This window comes from Leopardus geoffroyi, chromosome A1 (assembly GCF_018350155.1).
Source record: "Leopardus geoffroyi isolate Oge1 chromosome A1, O.geoffroyi_Oge1_pat1.0, whole genome shotgun sequence".
NCBI lineage: Eukaryota > Metazoa > Chordata > Mammalia > Carnivora > Felidae > Leopardus > Leopardus geoffroyi.
Genome location: NC_059326.1, coordinates 17,701,072 through 17,716,910, shown reverse-complemented (window position 1 = coordinate 17,716,910; position 15,839 = coordinate 17,701,072). Strand labels below are relative to the sequence as shown.

Sequence of the window (15,839 nt, the reverse complement as noted above, 5' to 3'; positions counted from 1 at the left end):
TTTCACTTAGCATAATGTCTTTAAAGTTCATCCATGTTGTCTAACATGTGCCAGAAGTTCATTCCTTCTTACAGCTGAATAATATTCCATTAATCGGACCCACCGCATTTTGTCTCTTCATCTAAGCCTGCTCATTTTTTACCTAGTTGTTTTCATGCTGGTGACTTATTTATATTGATATGAAATACACCTGTTTCACTGGTTTGTTGGTAAAAGAGGTTGTTGGTTTATCCCCCCCTGCCCCCCGACCACACACAATTTTATAATTATTTCCTTTGGCGTTGGGAAGTTAACTTTAAAAGGACAGGAAGGTAGGGGCGCCTGGGTGGCGCAGTCGGTTAAGCGTCCGAGTTCAGCCAGGTCACGATCTCGCGGTCCGTGAGTTCGAGCCCCGCGTCGGGCTCTGGGCTGATGGCTCAGAGCCTGGAGCCTGTTTCCGACATGCTCTGTCTCTTTCTGTCCCAAAAATAAATAAAATAAACGTTGAAAAAAAAAATTAAAAAAAAAAAAAAAAAAAGCACAGGAAGGTAATGATGTGGTGTACATCCTCGTTGCCCAAATAGGTTTTTGGTTAAGAATAACCCAGCATCAGCACCCTGCTTTAGATTACAACCAGGAAATTCAAAGTGATAAACAAAAAGAAAGAATCTCCCTACTGAAGAAAACACATTCAAGAGACCTGGGAAGGTGACTTTGGTCATTGGTGAAATACAGGAGATGACCTATATCAAGGGTGAGCATGTCATGTGACAAGTATGTCCTGTTTGTTTTTTCAGTAAGTTTTATTGAAACACAGCCATGCTCATGTGTTTACGTAGTGTCTACAGCTGTTTTTTTTTATATTAAGTTTATTTACTTTGAGAGAGAGAGAGAAAGAGAGAGCAGGGGAGGGGAAGACAGAGAGAATCCCAAGCAGGCTCCCAAGCTGTCAGTGCAGAGCCCAATGTGGGGCTCGAACTCACAAACGGTGAGATCATGACCTGAGCCAAAATCAAGAGTCAGACCCTTAACCGACTGAGCCCCCCGGCGCCCCCCCTATGGCTGCTTTTGACCTAAAGTATTTACTCTCTGGCTCTTTTCAGAAAAAGGTTGCCAAGCCTTGCTGTAGATGATCCTTCTCCAGTGTCCCTTGTCTCTCAAATCTGTGATGCTGTGATGTGCTAGGTAGAAGGAGGAGAAGTGAAGGAAGGATAAAGTCATAAGGACACAGAAATCGTCCTTGACAAGGCTCGAAGTGTGGAAAAGCCTTTGTCCTGTTCAGGCTGAATTCCTTACCGTAGTCCTGACCCTGCACCCTCCTGCCCTGCTGGAGTTGCCAGAGACGGCTTAGGTGGCACGGAAAACTCCGGAAAACTCCTGGAGGTTTCTCTTAGCGAGCATATGCTTTGCTTGTGTGAAATCTATATATCAGCCGGAAAAGCCCCTTTCCTTCCGTGGGAAGCGTTGTTTCCCACGTGGACTATACATAACCAGTAGCCTGGAGGCGCTTTGTGGAGGAAGGGGGACCTGTGTCCCTCTGCTGCCTGTGCCCCTCCTGGAGCAGGTGGCGCCAGCGCCCCTGTCCTTCCTCACCGGGACACCTGCGTCCGCACACATACACCGCTCACTTACCGCTTGGCGCTGCTTTATGACGAATGCCAGGATGTCCTCTTTATTTCGGCGGGTTTAGTAGGCTGTTTGCTTCGTTGGCTGTGGTCCGCTCTGGTCCGCTGTGGTCGGCAGGAACGGGAGGGGGCTTTGCGCGACAGAGGATGCAACTTGAGGGCAGGGACTCCCCAGATACCCCACTGAGTGCTGTGCTCCGCAGAGCAAGGAGTGCGAATGCAGGGGAAGAGGGTGAATGCATGTTTTCGTGGGGCAAATCGCACAATAAAAATTGCCATCGGTTCTCATTTTGCATGCCGTAGGACCCACGTATTTATTGGGTTCTTGCTCTTTGTATTTACAAGCATGAAAGTCTCCCAGGCATTTTACATATGTATGTGTGTGTATAATTTATATTTATATATATACGCGGGTATAGGTATACATTCATGTATATAGACACAGTTAAATTTTTATATTTGTTTAATTTTGATTTTGAAACGAGCTCAGATTGATAGAAAAGTCACAAGGGGCGCCTGGGTGGCTCAGTCGGTTGAGGTCATGATCTCACGGTTCGTGAGTTGAAGCACCGCATAGGGCTCTGTGCTGACAGCTCAGAGCCGGGAGCCTGCTTCTGATTCTGTGTCTCCCTCTCTCCTCTGCCCTTCCCCTGCTCTTTCTCTCTCTGTGTCAAAAATAAATAAGGCAAAGGGCAGAGAGAGAGGGAGACACAGAATCTGAAGCAGGCTCCGGGCTCTGAGCTGTCAGCACAGAGCCCGACGCGGGGCTCGAACTCACAGACTGTGAGATCATGACCTAAGCTGAAGTCGAACACTTGACCGACTGAGCCATGCAGGCGTGCCCTTATCTCTACATTTTTACCCAGTGACAAGTTTGGGCATTCTCTTCTCTTTCCAGACACAGGAGGACAGGAGGTATCATTTTAACCACTTGTTCCATTAAACGTTTGAATTAAAGCTTTTGTACGTTTTTAGGCCAAAGGCTTAAAACTTGTTTCTTTTTTTACTAGTGACACCTTTGTTCAGTAACTTCACAAAAGAACAAATAGATTCCTTTTGTTCTTGTTTTTTCTAAATGCATATGCAGACAAGGTGGTGTGAATATGAAGACATATGAAGGAGTTTATTCAAGAAGATAAGGCCTATCAAACTTGCGTGCGTGATATTTAAGAGGACAAAAGCTTTTGTCTCTCCACTGATCCTTCCACCTTCCAGCCCTCATTATTTATAAAGCAAAAAAGATGAAGTCAAAAATATCTACTTCTTTGCTACGAAAGCTTTTCATTTGTATCTTAACATGGTGAAAAGTTTTTAAAAATTTTTTTTATGTTTATTCAGTTTTTGAGAGGCAGAAGCAGGCTCCCTGTGTCAGCGCAGAGCCTGATACAGGGCTCGAACTTGAACCGTGAGATCATGAGTTGAGCCGAAGTCTGCCGCTTAGCCAGCTGAGCCACCCAGGTGCCCCAACATGGTGAAAATGTTAAAATATCACAGAGGAAAGATAATCCACCTTGATAAATGAAGTCAGTCGTCTCATTACATCTGGACCCAGGCACTCACGGCCACAAGGCTGGGAGCTTAGCAGCGACCTAGTGAAGAAAGAAATATGCTAGGGACCAGTGGGGCTCAGGTTCAAACACAGAGCACAGGAAGGCCAAGGACCCGTGGAGTTTTGTGCCAGATGGCGTCGGCGAGAGGGCAGGACTGCCTGAGCCACTGCGCTTTGTGTTGTGCTTGAACAACACTGTACAGTGGGGGGGACTGTGGCCAAATCTCTGGGTGGGTCTGAGGAAGCATGATGGCTCCCGACCAACCGCTGAGCGTTTACAAGCAGACAGTAGCCTGAGAAGGATCTGGAGTGTGCCCAGGGCTTGGACAGAGTCAGGGGAGGGTCAAAACACCTGGCCTGGGGGCATGTTCATGGTCAGGTTCACACCGAGGAAGAATCAGTTGTCTGAATTCATCAAGCAAGCTTCCTGGACCCCAGCTCCCCACATTCTCTAGAAGGGATGGTGTTGCCACGAGAGTGCTGGTTTAGTTCCATCGCCTCAGGAGTTGGATGCCAATTCAGCCAGCGGCAGGCCTTTAATAACTAGAACCGCCATGCAAGGTGGACACAGAGACATGGAGTCTTCTAAGAAGACCCATAAATTCAAAGGAGGAAAATATGTTTCACCTCTCCTTGGCATGGAAGTTCTAGCAAAGACAAGTGCTGTCTAACAAATGCGAGAAGTAACTGGACTAGCTCATTCTCTGAGCACTGGAGAAATTTCTAGAATCAGTTTGGCCCAAGTCCACGTTGAAGTTTTATCATTTATTTGAGATACTAGGCAAGCTACTTACCTTGCATGTAAGTCAATTTTTTCATCTTCACAAAGGGAATCACGTGGGGAAAATATAAACAGATTTGCTTCTCTCCTTTCCGGGAAACGGTGGAGGCAAAAATGATTAAGTGAGTTGCCACTTGTCAACTGTTCAGTGCACGCCTCACAGTCTATATACATAAACAGCTGTTAATATAATGAGTAATTTCATGTTTCTGTTCTCAACACAGATACAGCGTCTGATACTCATTCATGCCACGAACATAGATCAGTCGTCTGCTGTGGTCCAGGCGTTGTACTGGGCACCAAGATACCAAAGTAGAGCAGACGGACACAGTGGTGCAGAGTAGGCTCTGAAATGTTGATGGGCCTGATTATGAGAAAAGCAGAGGTTAAACTACAATTTCCTCAAAAGGCGAAAAGATGTGTGGAATTCCATGGTTACTCGTAGTAAGGCTGGATTCGTCGTACTTTTCTTCTGTCTCTATTACTAACAAGAGCTGCACCACGAACTGACTTGAGCCTCCCCCCAAAACTCGGCCACTCCTCTCCTACCCCGTCTCCTCTTCCAGGCCGCCCTGGAGTGCCGCCACAGCATCTTTTTCCATTGACTTGGCAGGTGGCTGTGGTTTGCTGCTTTCTGTCCCATTAACCTCTATTTTATCTGTCAAGAAGAGTATTCCCCATTGTTGAAAGCAGCAATTTGCCAACCAAGCAAGCTTACAGTCCCGTTTGATGGAGCATCACAGAGAGCAGAAGGGAAAGTTTAAACAGATTTGCTTCTCTAATTTCCTGAAAGGATCACAGACAAAACTTGCCCTCTAGGAAAACGCTTTTTGTGTGCATTATAATAACAAGCCTTTATTGGCATGACAGGGGAAGAGAGAGGCCATGGAAGAATGGTCCCGAATTTCCTGGTTTCATTTAGTCCTGTTACTACTCATGGACTACCATATTGTCTAAAACATATAAACTTTCCTGATAGCCTAATGTACTCAAAAAGACTTTTCCCTCTTACTATTGTAAAACATGGTGCTAATTTGTTATTATGGAGCATGTGGGTTTAAACAATGGAATCAGGCTCACAGAGGAAAAAAATCTACTGTTTCTTTTCCTTTGGAGAAGTTCAAGGTACAGTGTGTCTACTGTGCTGTTGGAAAATCACAGAACTCTCCCGAACTCTGGATGTTTTGTATTTATATTTATGTTCCACGAAAAAATTCCCTCTTCTATCTGGTTGATTTCATCCAACTGAACTTCTAAGAAACATACGTGTAATATATACGAGGGATGGCTTCAAAATAATGCAAGTGATGTGAGTGATCCCTGAGAATTGGTCTTATCTAGAACATAAACCTCCTTAGACCAAAGACCCTTTCTATCTTGTTCGCTGCTGGGTCTTCAGCTTGTATAATGTTGCACATATGATAGGTTATGTTTTTATATTTACTGGTTAATGTTGAACACCATACGGTTCCATCTACTGGTACAGATGAAATTTCTGGAGAAGTTTTTAGGCTTCAAGCTCTCAAACTCTGGAAGTAGTTACCCCCATCCCCATCTCTTGCTTACACCCAAGATGGCACTCATTTCGTTCTTGAACTATCCTTTAACAAGACCTCAGTCTGCCTACATTTCTCCATTTCCCATCCCCCTAGTGCGAGTACACTCTTGCCTGGCCTCCCGCATTTCCACCTGGCTTGCTCCCGCTCTTCCTCTTCCAGGTCGCAGCATAAATTTCATTTCTGACTTAAGGTTCTCCTACACTGACCACACTCTATTGAGCTCCCTTGTGATTTGCTCTCTTAGCATCCTGAACTTCTTTTCATCAAAGCACGTATCACAATTATCATTACATAATTATCCCCGTAATTATTGTTTAGTACTTCCTTGACTAGACAATAGCTCCTTGATAGCAGGGACTGTAGCCACCTTGTTTCCAACAAGATCTCCAGCACCCAGTGACCCTCAGTCAGAGTAGGAGACTATTATTATAATAGTCCTGTACTATTATTAATAAGTATTTGTTGAATTGATGATGGAATTGAGGGAGACAGGGAAAGAGGAAGAATGGGAAGAAAGGAATCAAGGAGTAAGGAATCAGGGATTCGATGGCTTAGTGTTTCTTTAGATTTGCTTAAATCCTATTGACACATCTTGATTTTACCAGATTGATTCCCACCATTTCCTGCTTCTCAAAAGATGTGTGTGTGTGTGTGTGTGTGTGTGTATGCTTTTGTATATTCTTTTGAGGGTAGTTTGATGGGCTGGCTGTATTTCTGAATAATCCAAACTATCAGAATAAATCCATATTGATTTAATGGTTCTGTATTTTATGAATTACTTGGTAATTGAAAATTACTTGGTAAATGAAAGTCTTCATATCTGAAATAGAAGAATATTTTCTTTCAAATCACACTGAACATTAGTTGCTTATTTTGGATCTGAGCCAGTTGCTGAATTTAAATCACAAAATATATAGATTACACACATATATCTATATATATGAGTAATTAGTGGCGATATCTGATGACATTCTCAAACATTTTTTTCCTATGGTACACTTTTTAAATAACTTTATTTAGTTTCCTTCCTATTTTCTTTTTTTTTTAATGTTTACTTATTTATTTTGAGAGAGAGAGAGAGTTGGGGAGAGACAGAGAGAGAGAGAGAGAGAGAGAGAGAGATTCCCAAGTAGGCTCCAAGCTGCCAGCACAGAGCTCTACACAGGGCTCAATCCCACAAACTGTGAGATCATGACCTGAGCTGAAATCAAAAGTCAGACGCTCAAATGACTGAGCCACCCAGGTGGCCCTTTTTGTATTTTCATCTGTTAGCTGGTTTGATGAGCTGACTGCATGTTTTATGACACAAACAAGAAGAGATCCAGAACCATAACAATTACTGGAAATGATACATATGCACGTGCAAAACATGGAGTTGGTTTTGCCCCCGGAAGACAGTAGTGTGGGGAGATGGGTGATGCCAAAGACTTTATCCTGGCTGTGGGTCTTTCAGGTGATGGCAAGGCTCCGGTGTGTTGTTAGGTGGGTAGGGTGGTTAAGCCTCTGACAGTGGAAACCTCACAGACCTTTACCATGAAACCAAAAAAGCAAGAAAGATTTTGTTCACTTGCTCTTGTCTCAAATCAGGTTTCCCAGAGCAGATGCTGAGATGAGGATTCTTATTCGAAGAAACCAGTAAGAGAATGGGAAGTAACAGAGCGAAGGGGTAAACACCAGACAAGAGTGCGATTTCAGGTGAGGTCCCAGCCTCAGCCTCAACTCACTGGGACTCTAGAACATTCGTTCCACTGTAGAATTTGTCCCACCTGGAGGCAAGAAAACTGGCTTCCATACTCCTGCACCAGTCAGACATTGGCCACTTGCCACACCAGGGGGCACTTAAGCTCTCTGAGAGTTGGGGCGCTGTGGCATCAGGCTCATGGGTCCTCTGAAGAGGGTCGAAGGGTAAACTGTTAGGGGTAGTGCACAATCAGAAGCTAAGGATGAGACCCCAGGACCAGCAAAGGGGTATAAAGGCATTGGGCGGAATATCTACACCATCTGCTACCAGCCTTGCCAGTGAAGAGCCCCTAAAGTTCAAACCCCTGCTATTCTATTAACTTCCCTGGAGAAAAAAAAAAATATACTCTCTCTCTCCTGGATCCTCAGTAGTCAATCCTTTAGGCTTCTTTTTCATCTTTATTTAATACACATGACTACTGTCACATGGACTATTTTCAAAGAATTGCCCTCACCGGTTACTTTCTCTTGAATGAGTGTCCAATAATTAATAAAGAATCATGTACTCTGCTCTTCATGTTAGGTCATGGAACCGTGTGTAGGTCAATACCTATTTATTAATGAACAATGGATTATGTTCCATGTTATGAGCCCGAGACTGAATGGATTGCCCACAAATTTTGCTGACTTCTTGAAAGGTTCTAAAGCACTTGCCATCTCTTAGCTACCTATTAATTCTCCCTCCTAGATTTATTTAATCCAGGTGAAGAATAATTCAAAATGAAGATTATTCCCAAGATTTACAAATGGAGATTATTCCCCAGCCACATTCATGGATGGTTATCAGAAAATTTGGCCCATGAAGGGGACTCTGCTACCCTTGAAAAATACTTATCCTACATATCATTATTAACGGAGCTCATTGTGCCAGTGAGACCTACCCCGAGGTAGAGATGTGATGTTTCAGGATCTATTATCCTGTTAAGTTTAACACACTCTGTATGAGGCTATAAACGCTATAAAGTTGGTTTGGGAACGTCTCTCCAAAAGTTCCGTGCCAAAGCAGGACTAGAGTTATTCTTGTAATAAAATCCCAGATTTACTCTGTTTTTCGGGGACTAAGCTGTTTGCCTACTTTGCTTCCTTTCTTTGTTTTTCTTTTACCTTGCCTTTCATTCAACATTTACTTAGCGAGTGACTATTACGAGCCAGGCACTGTTTTGGGGGTAGAGTAGAGAAGAAAATATACAGAAGTCTCCCATAACTGAAACTCTTATTCTAGTGGAAGAGACTGAAGTTAAACTCTCTCTGTCTCTCTCTCTCTCTCTCTCTCTCTCTCTCTCTCTCACACACACACGCATACACATGCACATGCACACACACGCATGGTATTTACAAACCATAGTAAGTGCTACAGAGGAAATAAAGTGAGGTAAAGGAACAGAGACTTTGATGAAGCAGGTGGGGGGTGGGACATATCTTTACAGAGATGCCATTTCAGAAGGAGCCAGCTCTCTAATCATCTGAAGTAGAACTTTCTGGGTAGAAGGAATAATGAACGTGAAGCACCAAGCCAGCAACAAGCCTGATGAGGTCCAGAGAAGGCAGCCAGTGTGTCCAGAAGGAAGACAGAGGGAAGTTGGTCATGAGTTTTGAGAAGTAGGCAGATACCAGCTCATGCAAGGTCTCACGGGCCATTGGAAGGAGACTAGATGCTTGACAATCCTTTAGAAAATTTCAAGTAAGTCAGTGTCTTAACACGATTCATTTTTAAAAAGATAGTTGCCTGCTTTGCTGTTGGTGATACTGTAAGCAGAAGCAGGGAGACAGGAAAGCAATGATGGCAGGTAGGACGGTGTGGGGATGCTGCAGGCATTTGAGTGGTAATACAGAGGATAAATTTTGGAGAGAGGCAAAGGACTTGCCTCATTAACGGCGAGTCTTCGGGCAGGTTAGTGCATTTTTCTTGACTTTACTTTTCCCATCTGAATGTACCTATCACATCATGTTCTTATGAGGATTAAATGCATTAATATGTACTCCACGTAAAGCTCTTCTAATAATTTGGAGCAAGTAGTAATCATGCATGTAATACATGTTCACTATTTTTAACTTGTTACTTTTATTAGATATATAAAAAGGGAGAGAAATCAAGGATGACACATAGATTGAAGACTGAACATAGCCTATCGTCTGTGTACGTAGGTGGTATATGCTTGAGATGTGGAGGCCCTCAATTTAATCTTGCTACTATTGCCTTGTGGTGACCACAAGCCAATGACTCACTTAGCTTTGATTGACCTCAGCGTCTTATTTTTTAAATTTTTTTCTTAATGTTTATTTATTTTTGAGAGAGTGAGACAGAGTGTGAGCATTGGAGGGGCAGAGACAGAGGGAGACACAGAATCCTAAGCAAGCTCCAGACTCTGAACTGTCAGCATGGAGCCTGACGCAGGGCTCGAACTCACGAACCGTGAGATCATGACTTGAGTTGAAGCCATACGCTTAACCCACTGAGGTACTCAGGCGCCCCACCTGACCTCAGCTTCTTATCCATAAATGGGGTACATGCTAACTATCCCTCTAGTAAACTTCAATGACGATATGAAGTCAGATTGCATGCTACACTTAACAGTCTTTGAATTTTTCAATAGAAAAGTTATTAATGAACAAGATAAAAATGACTCACTTGTAAAAAAAGGATATGATTTTCAATCTATGGTTTATGTGTTCAATGACTGAAATTTAAGTATCTCAGTGTATGTGTTTGTATCTAATGTAATATTCAAATGATAACAAAAGAAAAGGGAGAAGATAAGATCATAAAACTGGCTAAAAGAAAGATTAAAAGTAGAGCAGAAAAAGACAATTGTTCAATGAAAGATACAGAAGCCTTCCATACTGTCCAGACAAAAGGAATAACTTGAATGCTGTAAAACAAAATATGGGGGAAGAGAGGATTAATGAATACAGAAACCTGTTTTATTAATTCAAATAGGATATTTTGGGTGAATGGCTTCTTATTCTTAGAACATGAAAGCCAAGTTTGAGTCCTGGTTCTGAAGGGCATATTGGTTGCTTTAAAGTTTTGGCATGTATGGATAAAGGTGCTAAAAACATCCATGTGCAGATTTTTGAGTGGACATAAATTTTTGGTTCCTTTGGGTAAATAGTAAGTAGTGTGATTGCTGAATTGTACGGTGAGAGTATGTTTAGTTTTATCGTTTAATAAGAAGTCACCGAACTGTCTTCTTAAGTGTTCTAAAGTGGCTGTACCATTTTGTGTTCCCACACCAATGTGTGAGAGTTCTTGTTCCACATCCTCACTAGCCTTTGGTGGTGTCAGTGTTCCAGATTTTGGCTAGTCTTGTAAGTATGAGGTGATATCTTGCTGCTTGATGCTTTTTAAAGTTTATTTACTTATTTGAGGGGGAGAGAGGGGCAGAGGGAGAGAGGGAGAGAGTCCCAAGCAGGCTCTGTGATGTCAGCGCAGAGCCCGATGAAGGGCTTGGTCTCAGGAACGGTGAGATCGTGACCTGAGAGCCAAAATCAAGAGTCGGGTGCTTATTAACCAACTGAGCCACCCAGGTGCTCCAGGAGTTTTGTAGTTCTGTGTGTTACATTTAGGTCTGTTATCTAGTTTTAGTTAATTTTTGTGAAGGCTGTAGGGTCCATGTCTTTTTTTTTTTTTTTTTTTTTTTTTTTACGTGAATGTCCAGATATTCCAGCACCATTTATCGAAAAGACGCTCTTTGCTTCATTTTATTGCCTCTGCTTCTTTGTTAAATGTCAGTTAATTATATCTATGTGAGTCTATTTCTGACCTGTCTACTCTGTTCCATTGCTCTATTTGTCTGTTCTTTCACCAATACCACACTGTTTTGATTACTGGAGATTTATGGTAAGTCTTAAAGTTGAGTAGCGCCAGTCCTCTAACTGTGTCGAACGTGTTTGAAATTTGTTCAATATTATGTTGGCTATTCTGAGTCTTTTGCCTTTCCATATAAACTTTAGAATACGTTTGTCAATATCCCCAAAATAACTTTCTGAGATTTTTTAATAGGGTTGCATTGAATCTGCAGACCAAATTGGCAGGACTGACATCTTGTTACTGTCAAGTCTTCCTGTTCATGGACATGGAACGTTTCTCCATTTACTTAGTTCTTTGGTTTTGTTCATCAAATCAATTTTGTAGATTTCCTCATATAGATTGTGTACATACTTTATTAGATTTATACCTAATTATTTTACTTTGGGCGTGCTAATGTAAATGGTGTTATCTTTTAAATTCCAAATTTTACTTATTCATTGCTGGTGTATGGGAAGTGATTGACTTTTACATATAACCCTTGTATCCTGCAACGTTGATATAATCCGTTATTAGTTCCAGGAGTGGTTTTTTGTTTGTTTGTTTGGTTGGTTGGTTGGTTGGTTGATTTTTTGTGGATTCTTTCACATTTGCTATAGAGACAATCGTGCCGTCTACAAAGACAGTTTTTTGTTTCTTCCTTCCCAATCTGTATACCGTTTATTTCCTTTTCCTGCCTTATTGCATTAGCTAGATCCTTTAGTGAAATGTTGAAAAGGAGTGGTGAGAAGGGACATCCTTGCCTTGTGGGAAAGGCACAAAACAGTACGTTGGAGCAGCCTTCCTCTGACATCTCTTTTACCCTGAAGGTATTCATAAATTATTGGACTTTGTTACTGAAGTTTAACGATAATCATATCTAAGCAGTTTCATCAAGATCACTGAAATGGCAATCACTTGAAATTCTGAATTTCTTACAAGCCTAATGAAAATTAATCTAAAAATAGAAAGCTATATGTTTCTCACCATTAAGTATGATATTAGCAATAAATGTTTTAGATGTTCTTTGACAAGTTGAGAAAGTTTCCCTGTATTCCTAGTATATTGAGAATTTTTTTTTTAATCATGACTGGATGTTGTATTTTTGTTAAATTTTTTTTTTTGCACCTACTGATATGTTCATGTGATTTTTTCTTTTAGTTTTTTGATGTGATACATGATATTAATTGACTTTTGAATGCTGAACCAGCCTTTTATATTTGGGATAAATCACACTTGGTTGTTGTATGATTCTTTTCATACATTGCTGAACTAGATTTGCTAATATTTTGTTGAGAAATTTTGTATCTCTGTCCGTGCGAAATAATGATTTGTAGTTTCTTGTAATTTTTGCACAATTTTGGTGTTAGGGCAATAATGGTCTCATAGAATGTTAATGAATTCTGCTCTAACTTTTATTTATTTTCTTCTGCTTACTTTGAGTTTAATTTGCTCTTCTTTTTCTAGTTTCCTAAGGCAGAAACTTTTATTATTGATTTTAGATCATTCTTCTTCTCTAATATATGCTTTTGATACTCTACATTTCCCTCTAAGCACTGTTTTCATTGCATTCTATAAATTTTCATAAGTTGTGTTTTCATTTTCATTTATCTCAAACTATTTTTAAATTTCTTTTGAGATTTTTTTCTCTGGCCCTGTGTTATTTGGAAGTGTGATGTTTAATCTCCACAGTGATCTGTCATTGATTTCTAGTTTAATTCCATTGTGGTCTAAGAGTAGACAATGTATGTGTATCTTTTCTTTTTTTTTTCAGTTTATTTATTTTGAGAGAGAGAGAGAGAGAGAGAGAGAGAGAGAAAGCACAAGTGGGGGAGGAGCAGAGAGAGGAGAGTGAGAATCCCAAGCAGGCTCCACACCAGCAATGCAGAGCCCAGTGCAAGGCTTGAACTCACAAACTGTGAGATCATGACTAGAGCCAAAGTCAGACACTTAACCAACTAAGCTACCCAGGTGCTCCAATTTCTATTCTTTTAAATGTTTAAAGGTAATATAGTATGGCACAGAGTCTTAGTGAATTTTCCATAGGACCTTGATAAGAATGCGCATTCGGGGCACCTGGGTGTCTCAGTCGGTTGAGCGTCCGACTTCGGCTCAGGTCGTGATCTCAAGGCTCGTGAGTTCGAGCCCCGTGTCGGGCTCTGGGCTGACGGCTCAGATCCTGGAGCCTGCTTCAGATTCTGGGTCTCTCTCCCTGTCTGCCCCTCTCCCACTCATGCTGTCTCTCTCTTGTCTCTCAAAAATAAAAAGAAACATTAAAAAATTTTTTAAAAAAAGGAATGTGTATTCTGCTGTTGTTGGTTAGAGTGGTCTGTAGATGTCAGTTACATTCAGTTGATTGATATCAACTATGTCCTTTCAGATTCTTTCTGCCTGCTGGATCTGTCACTTTCCAATACAGGGGTGTTGAAGTCTCCAACTACGATAATGGGCTTACCTATTTCTCCTTGAAACCTGTCCGTTTTTGTGTCATGTAATTTGACGCTCTGTTGCTAGGCACACGCGCATTACAGATTATTATGTCTTCTTGGAAAATTCGCTCCTTTATCATTATGTAATGCCTTCTCTCTACGTGATAACTTTTCTTGCTTTGAAGGCTGCTCTCTGAAATGCAGACAGCCACTCCCGCTTTCTTTTCCTGATTCTGCTTTTAGTATTGTGAGTGTGCTGTTAGTACTGTTAGTACCAATCCAACGCTGAGAGATCAGGGCCCATTTGAAGTCTTTCCGTCGTGTTCTCATTTATATGGCATCTTGATTTCAAAATGAGTATCGACCCCAGAAGAATCCGGGAGTTTTTGTTCTTCAATTCAAAAGGCAGAGTGCAAGTCTGTCCTATATAAAGAGCAGTATTCACTTCAGCATCACCCACCCTTCAAATGGATCCCTTCCTCAGAGCGGCCTCTCTGCAGACGGACTGTATTCACATTTTGACTTTTCTCATTGTACGTATGGGTTTGGATGATTTCAGTTAGAACTGATACTTTCTCCCATCCCGATTGCTGTCATTCTTCCTTTCCTTCAGCCAGAAGTGTGGGTATTATTGGCAGAAGAGAACAGGCTTCTGGCTTCTTTGCTAGCAGGAGGCACGAGCCTGAGGCCTTTCTGAAACGCGCACAACCGTTCTGGCTTTCTTGAGTCTTGAGAGACCTTTCAGCCCTTGTTATTCCATTTGAGCGAGCGTACCACGTTTCTAATGGGTGTTTCCGTTTTACTTCAGTGCACCAGGGACCAAGGGGCTGGGGGAAATAACACAGCCTCCTGTAAAACCGTCCTGATCTGTGCCTGCTTTCTGTCCCCCTCCTGTGTCCCTAGGTAAGTGTGAGATCGGCTGGGCGTACTATTGCACGGGAGCGGGTGCTGCTTCTGCCATGCTGCTGTGCACATGGCTGGCCTGCTTCTCGGGCAAGAAACAGAAGCAGTACCCCTACTGAGACGGAGCCACCAAGCGCAAAGAGAGGAGAAGACAGGCCGAAGGGGCCCGGAGAGACTGAAATGTCCAGCTACCTTCGAAAGGTGGAATAGTGGTTCTCATCCGTACAGTGCTTATGAAATGAAACCCAGTGGAATGATAAACATTATGTGACGTCAAAGGGTGGTGCAAGATTTGCAAAAGAAACGGAGAACCTGGAATCACACAGAAAAATGGACCAAAGGCTAAAAATATTGCAGGGTGTTGAGTGTTTCTATTCCACAGAGTATCATTAATGTAGATCACATACACACACAGAACAAACCTATATATGCAAACAAGAGTTTGGGTGGGTTTTTTTTTTTGTTTTGGGTTTTTTTTTTTTTTTTTTTTTTGGTAAGATGAGGACTCAGAGAATCAAAAGGGCTAGTAGAAACAGTATTATGTTGGGAAGCAGGGTAACCCACAGACGTTCCCTGTAGGTCATGGCGCTTCTGAAAGCACACACAGACATACACATCCACACACACACCCACGCCCAAACCTACACATTGTTGCACAGACTGTATGGGAGGTTGAGTCGTGCATTACTCCTCTGTTTTCTTTTTAATACACCCTTAAAATGCAGTATTATCACTTTATAAAGCATACATGAAACCTAATAAATGGACCAATAAGCCACTCTATCAGTATTTTATATATCCTGCATAACCTCTTTGTGCCCTCAACCTGTTTTCAGTGTTTATACAGACCTTTAGAGTTAAGCCTTTGTATTTCAATATTATTCAAAAATATGCAAGATTTCTTTGTCTGAGTAGCTTCTGCGATGATATTCTTATGAAGTAAAGGGGCAACTTCCTATCCACTGTAGGAGAGAATTCAGTTGAAGGTATGAGCATAATGAGAGACATTTTCCAGTCATTAGATCTTGTTTTCCTTTGTCCATTATTGTACTGTGCTGTACCACGTTTATTTCAATATTCATTTTGTATAAAAAAATTTTTAAGTGCTATTTTGTTGGTATTTGAAAAACTCTGTGAATAAATTCTCTTTGATCAATAGTTAAATGAGTCATGGAGTGTTCATGCAGTTACTGAGTTTGCTTCTGTAATTTTCTAAATATAGCCTTTCAACTCCAACAGTCCCATAAATTTTCCTTTTCCTTCTAAGGCCTCCCGTTCGTTCTCTCACTAATCACCCAACCGGGCATTGTTCTAGGCACACAGCATATTAAAGGTGACTAAGGGTTCCTGCTTTCCACTTAAATTTTTGCAGCTAGAATCCTAACTACACTTTAAATCACGACCAAATTCTCACGAGAGAAGACTTTCAAGTCGTTTTTGGATTGACTTTGAGAACATGGACAGTATTTGGCCATGGTTTAGAGCAA

The 15,839-nt window shown here is 41.6% G+C and overlaps 1 protein-coding gene across 2 annotated transcripts in view; it reads left to right on the top strand.

Moving 5' to 3' along the window:
• LHFPL6 (LHFPL tetraspan subfamily member 6) overlaps window positions 1-15,510 on the top strand; it is a 251,259-nt gene extending 235,749 nt beyond the window's left edge. For both annotated transcript variants that reach the window (XM_045474907.1, XM_045474912.1), the window contains one exon: window positions 14,353-15,510. In XM_045474907.1, coding sequence (XP_045330863.1) covers window positions 14,353-14,471 — 119 coding nt within the window. In that variant the 3' untranslated portion in view covers window positions 14,472-15,510. The remainder of the gene's footprint in view (window positions 1-14,352) is intronic.
• Window positions 15,511-15,839: the final 329 nt, after the last annotated feature.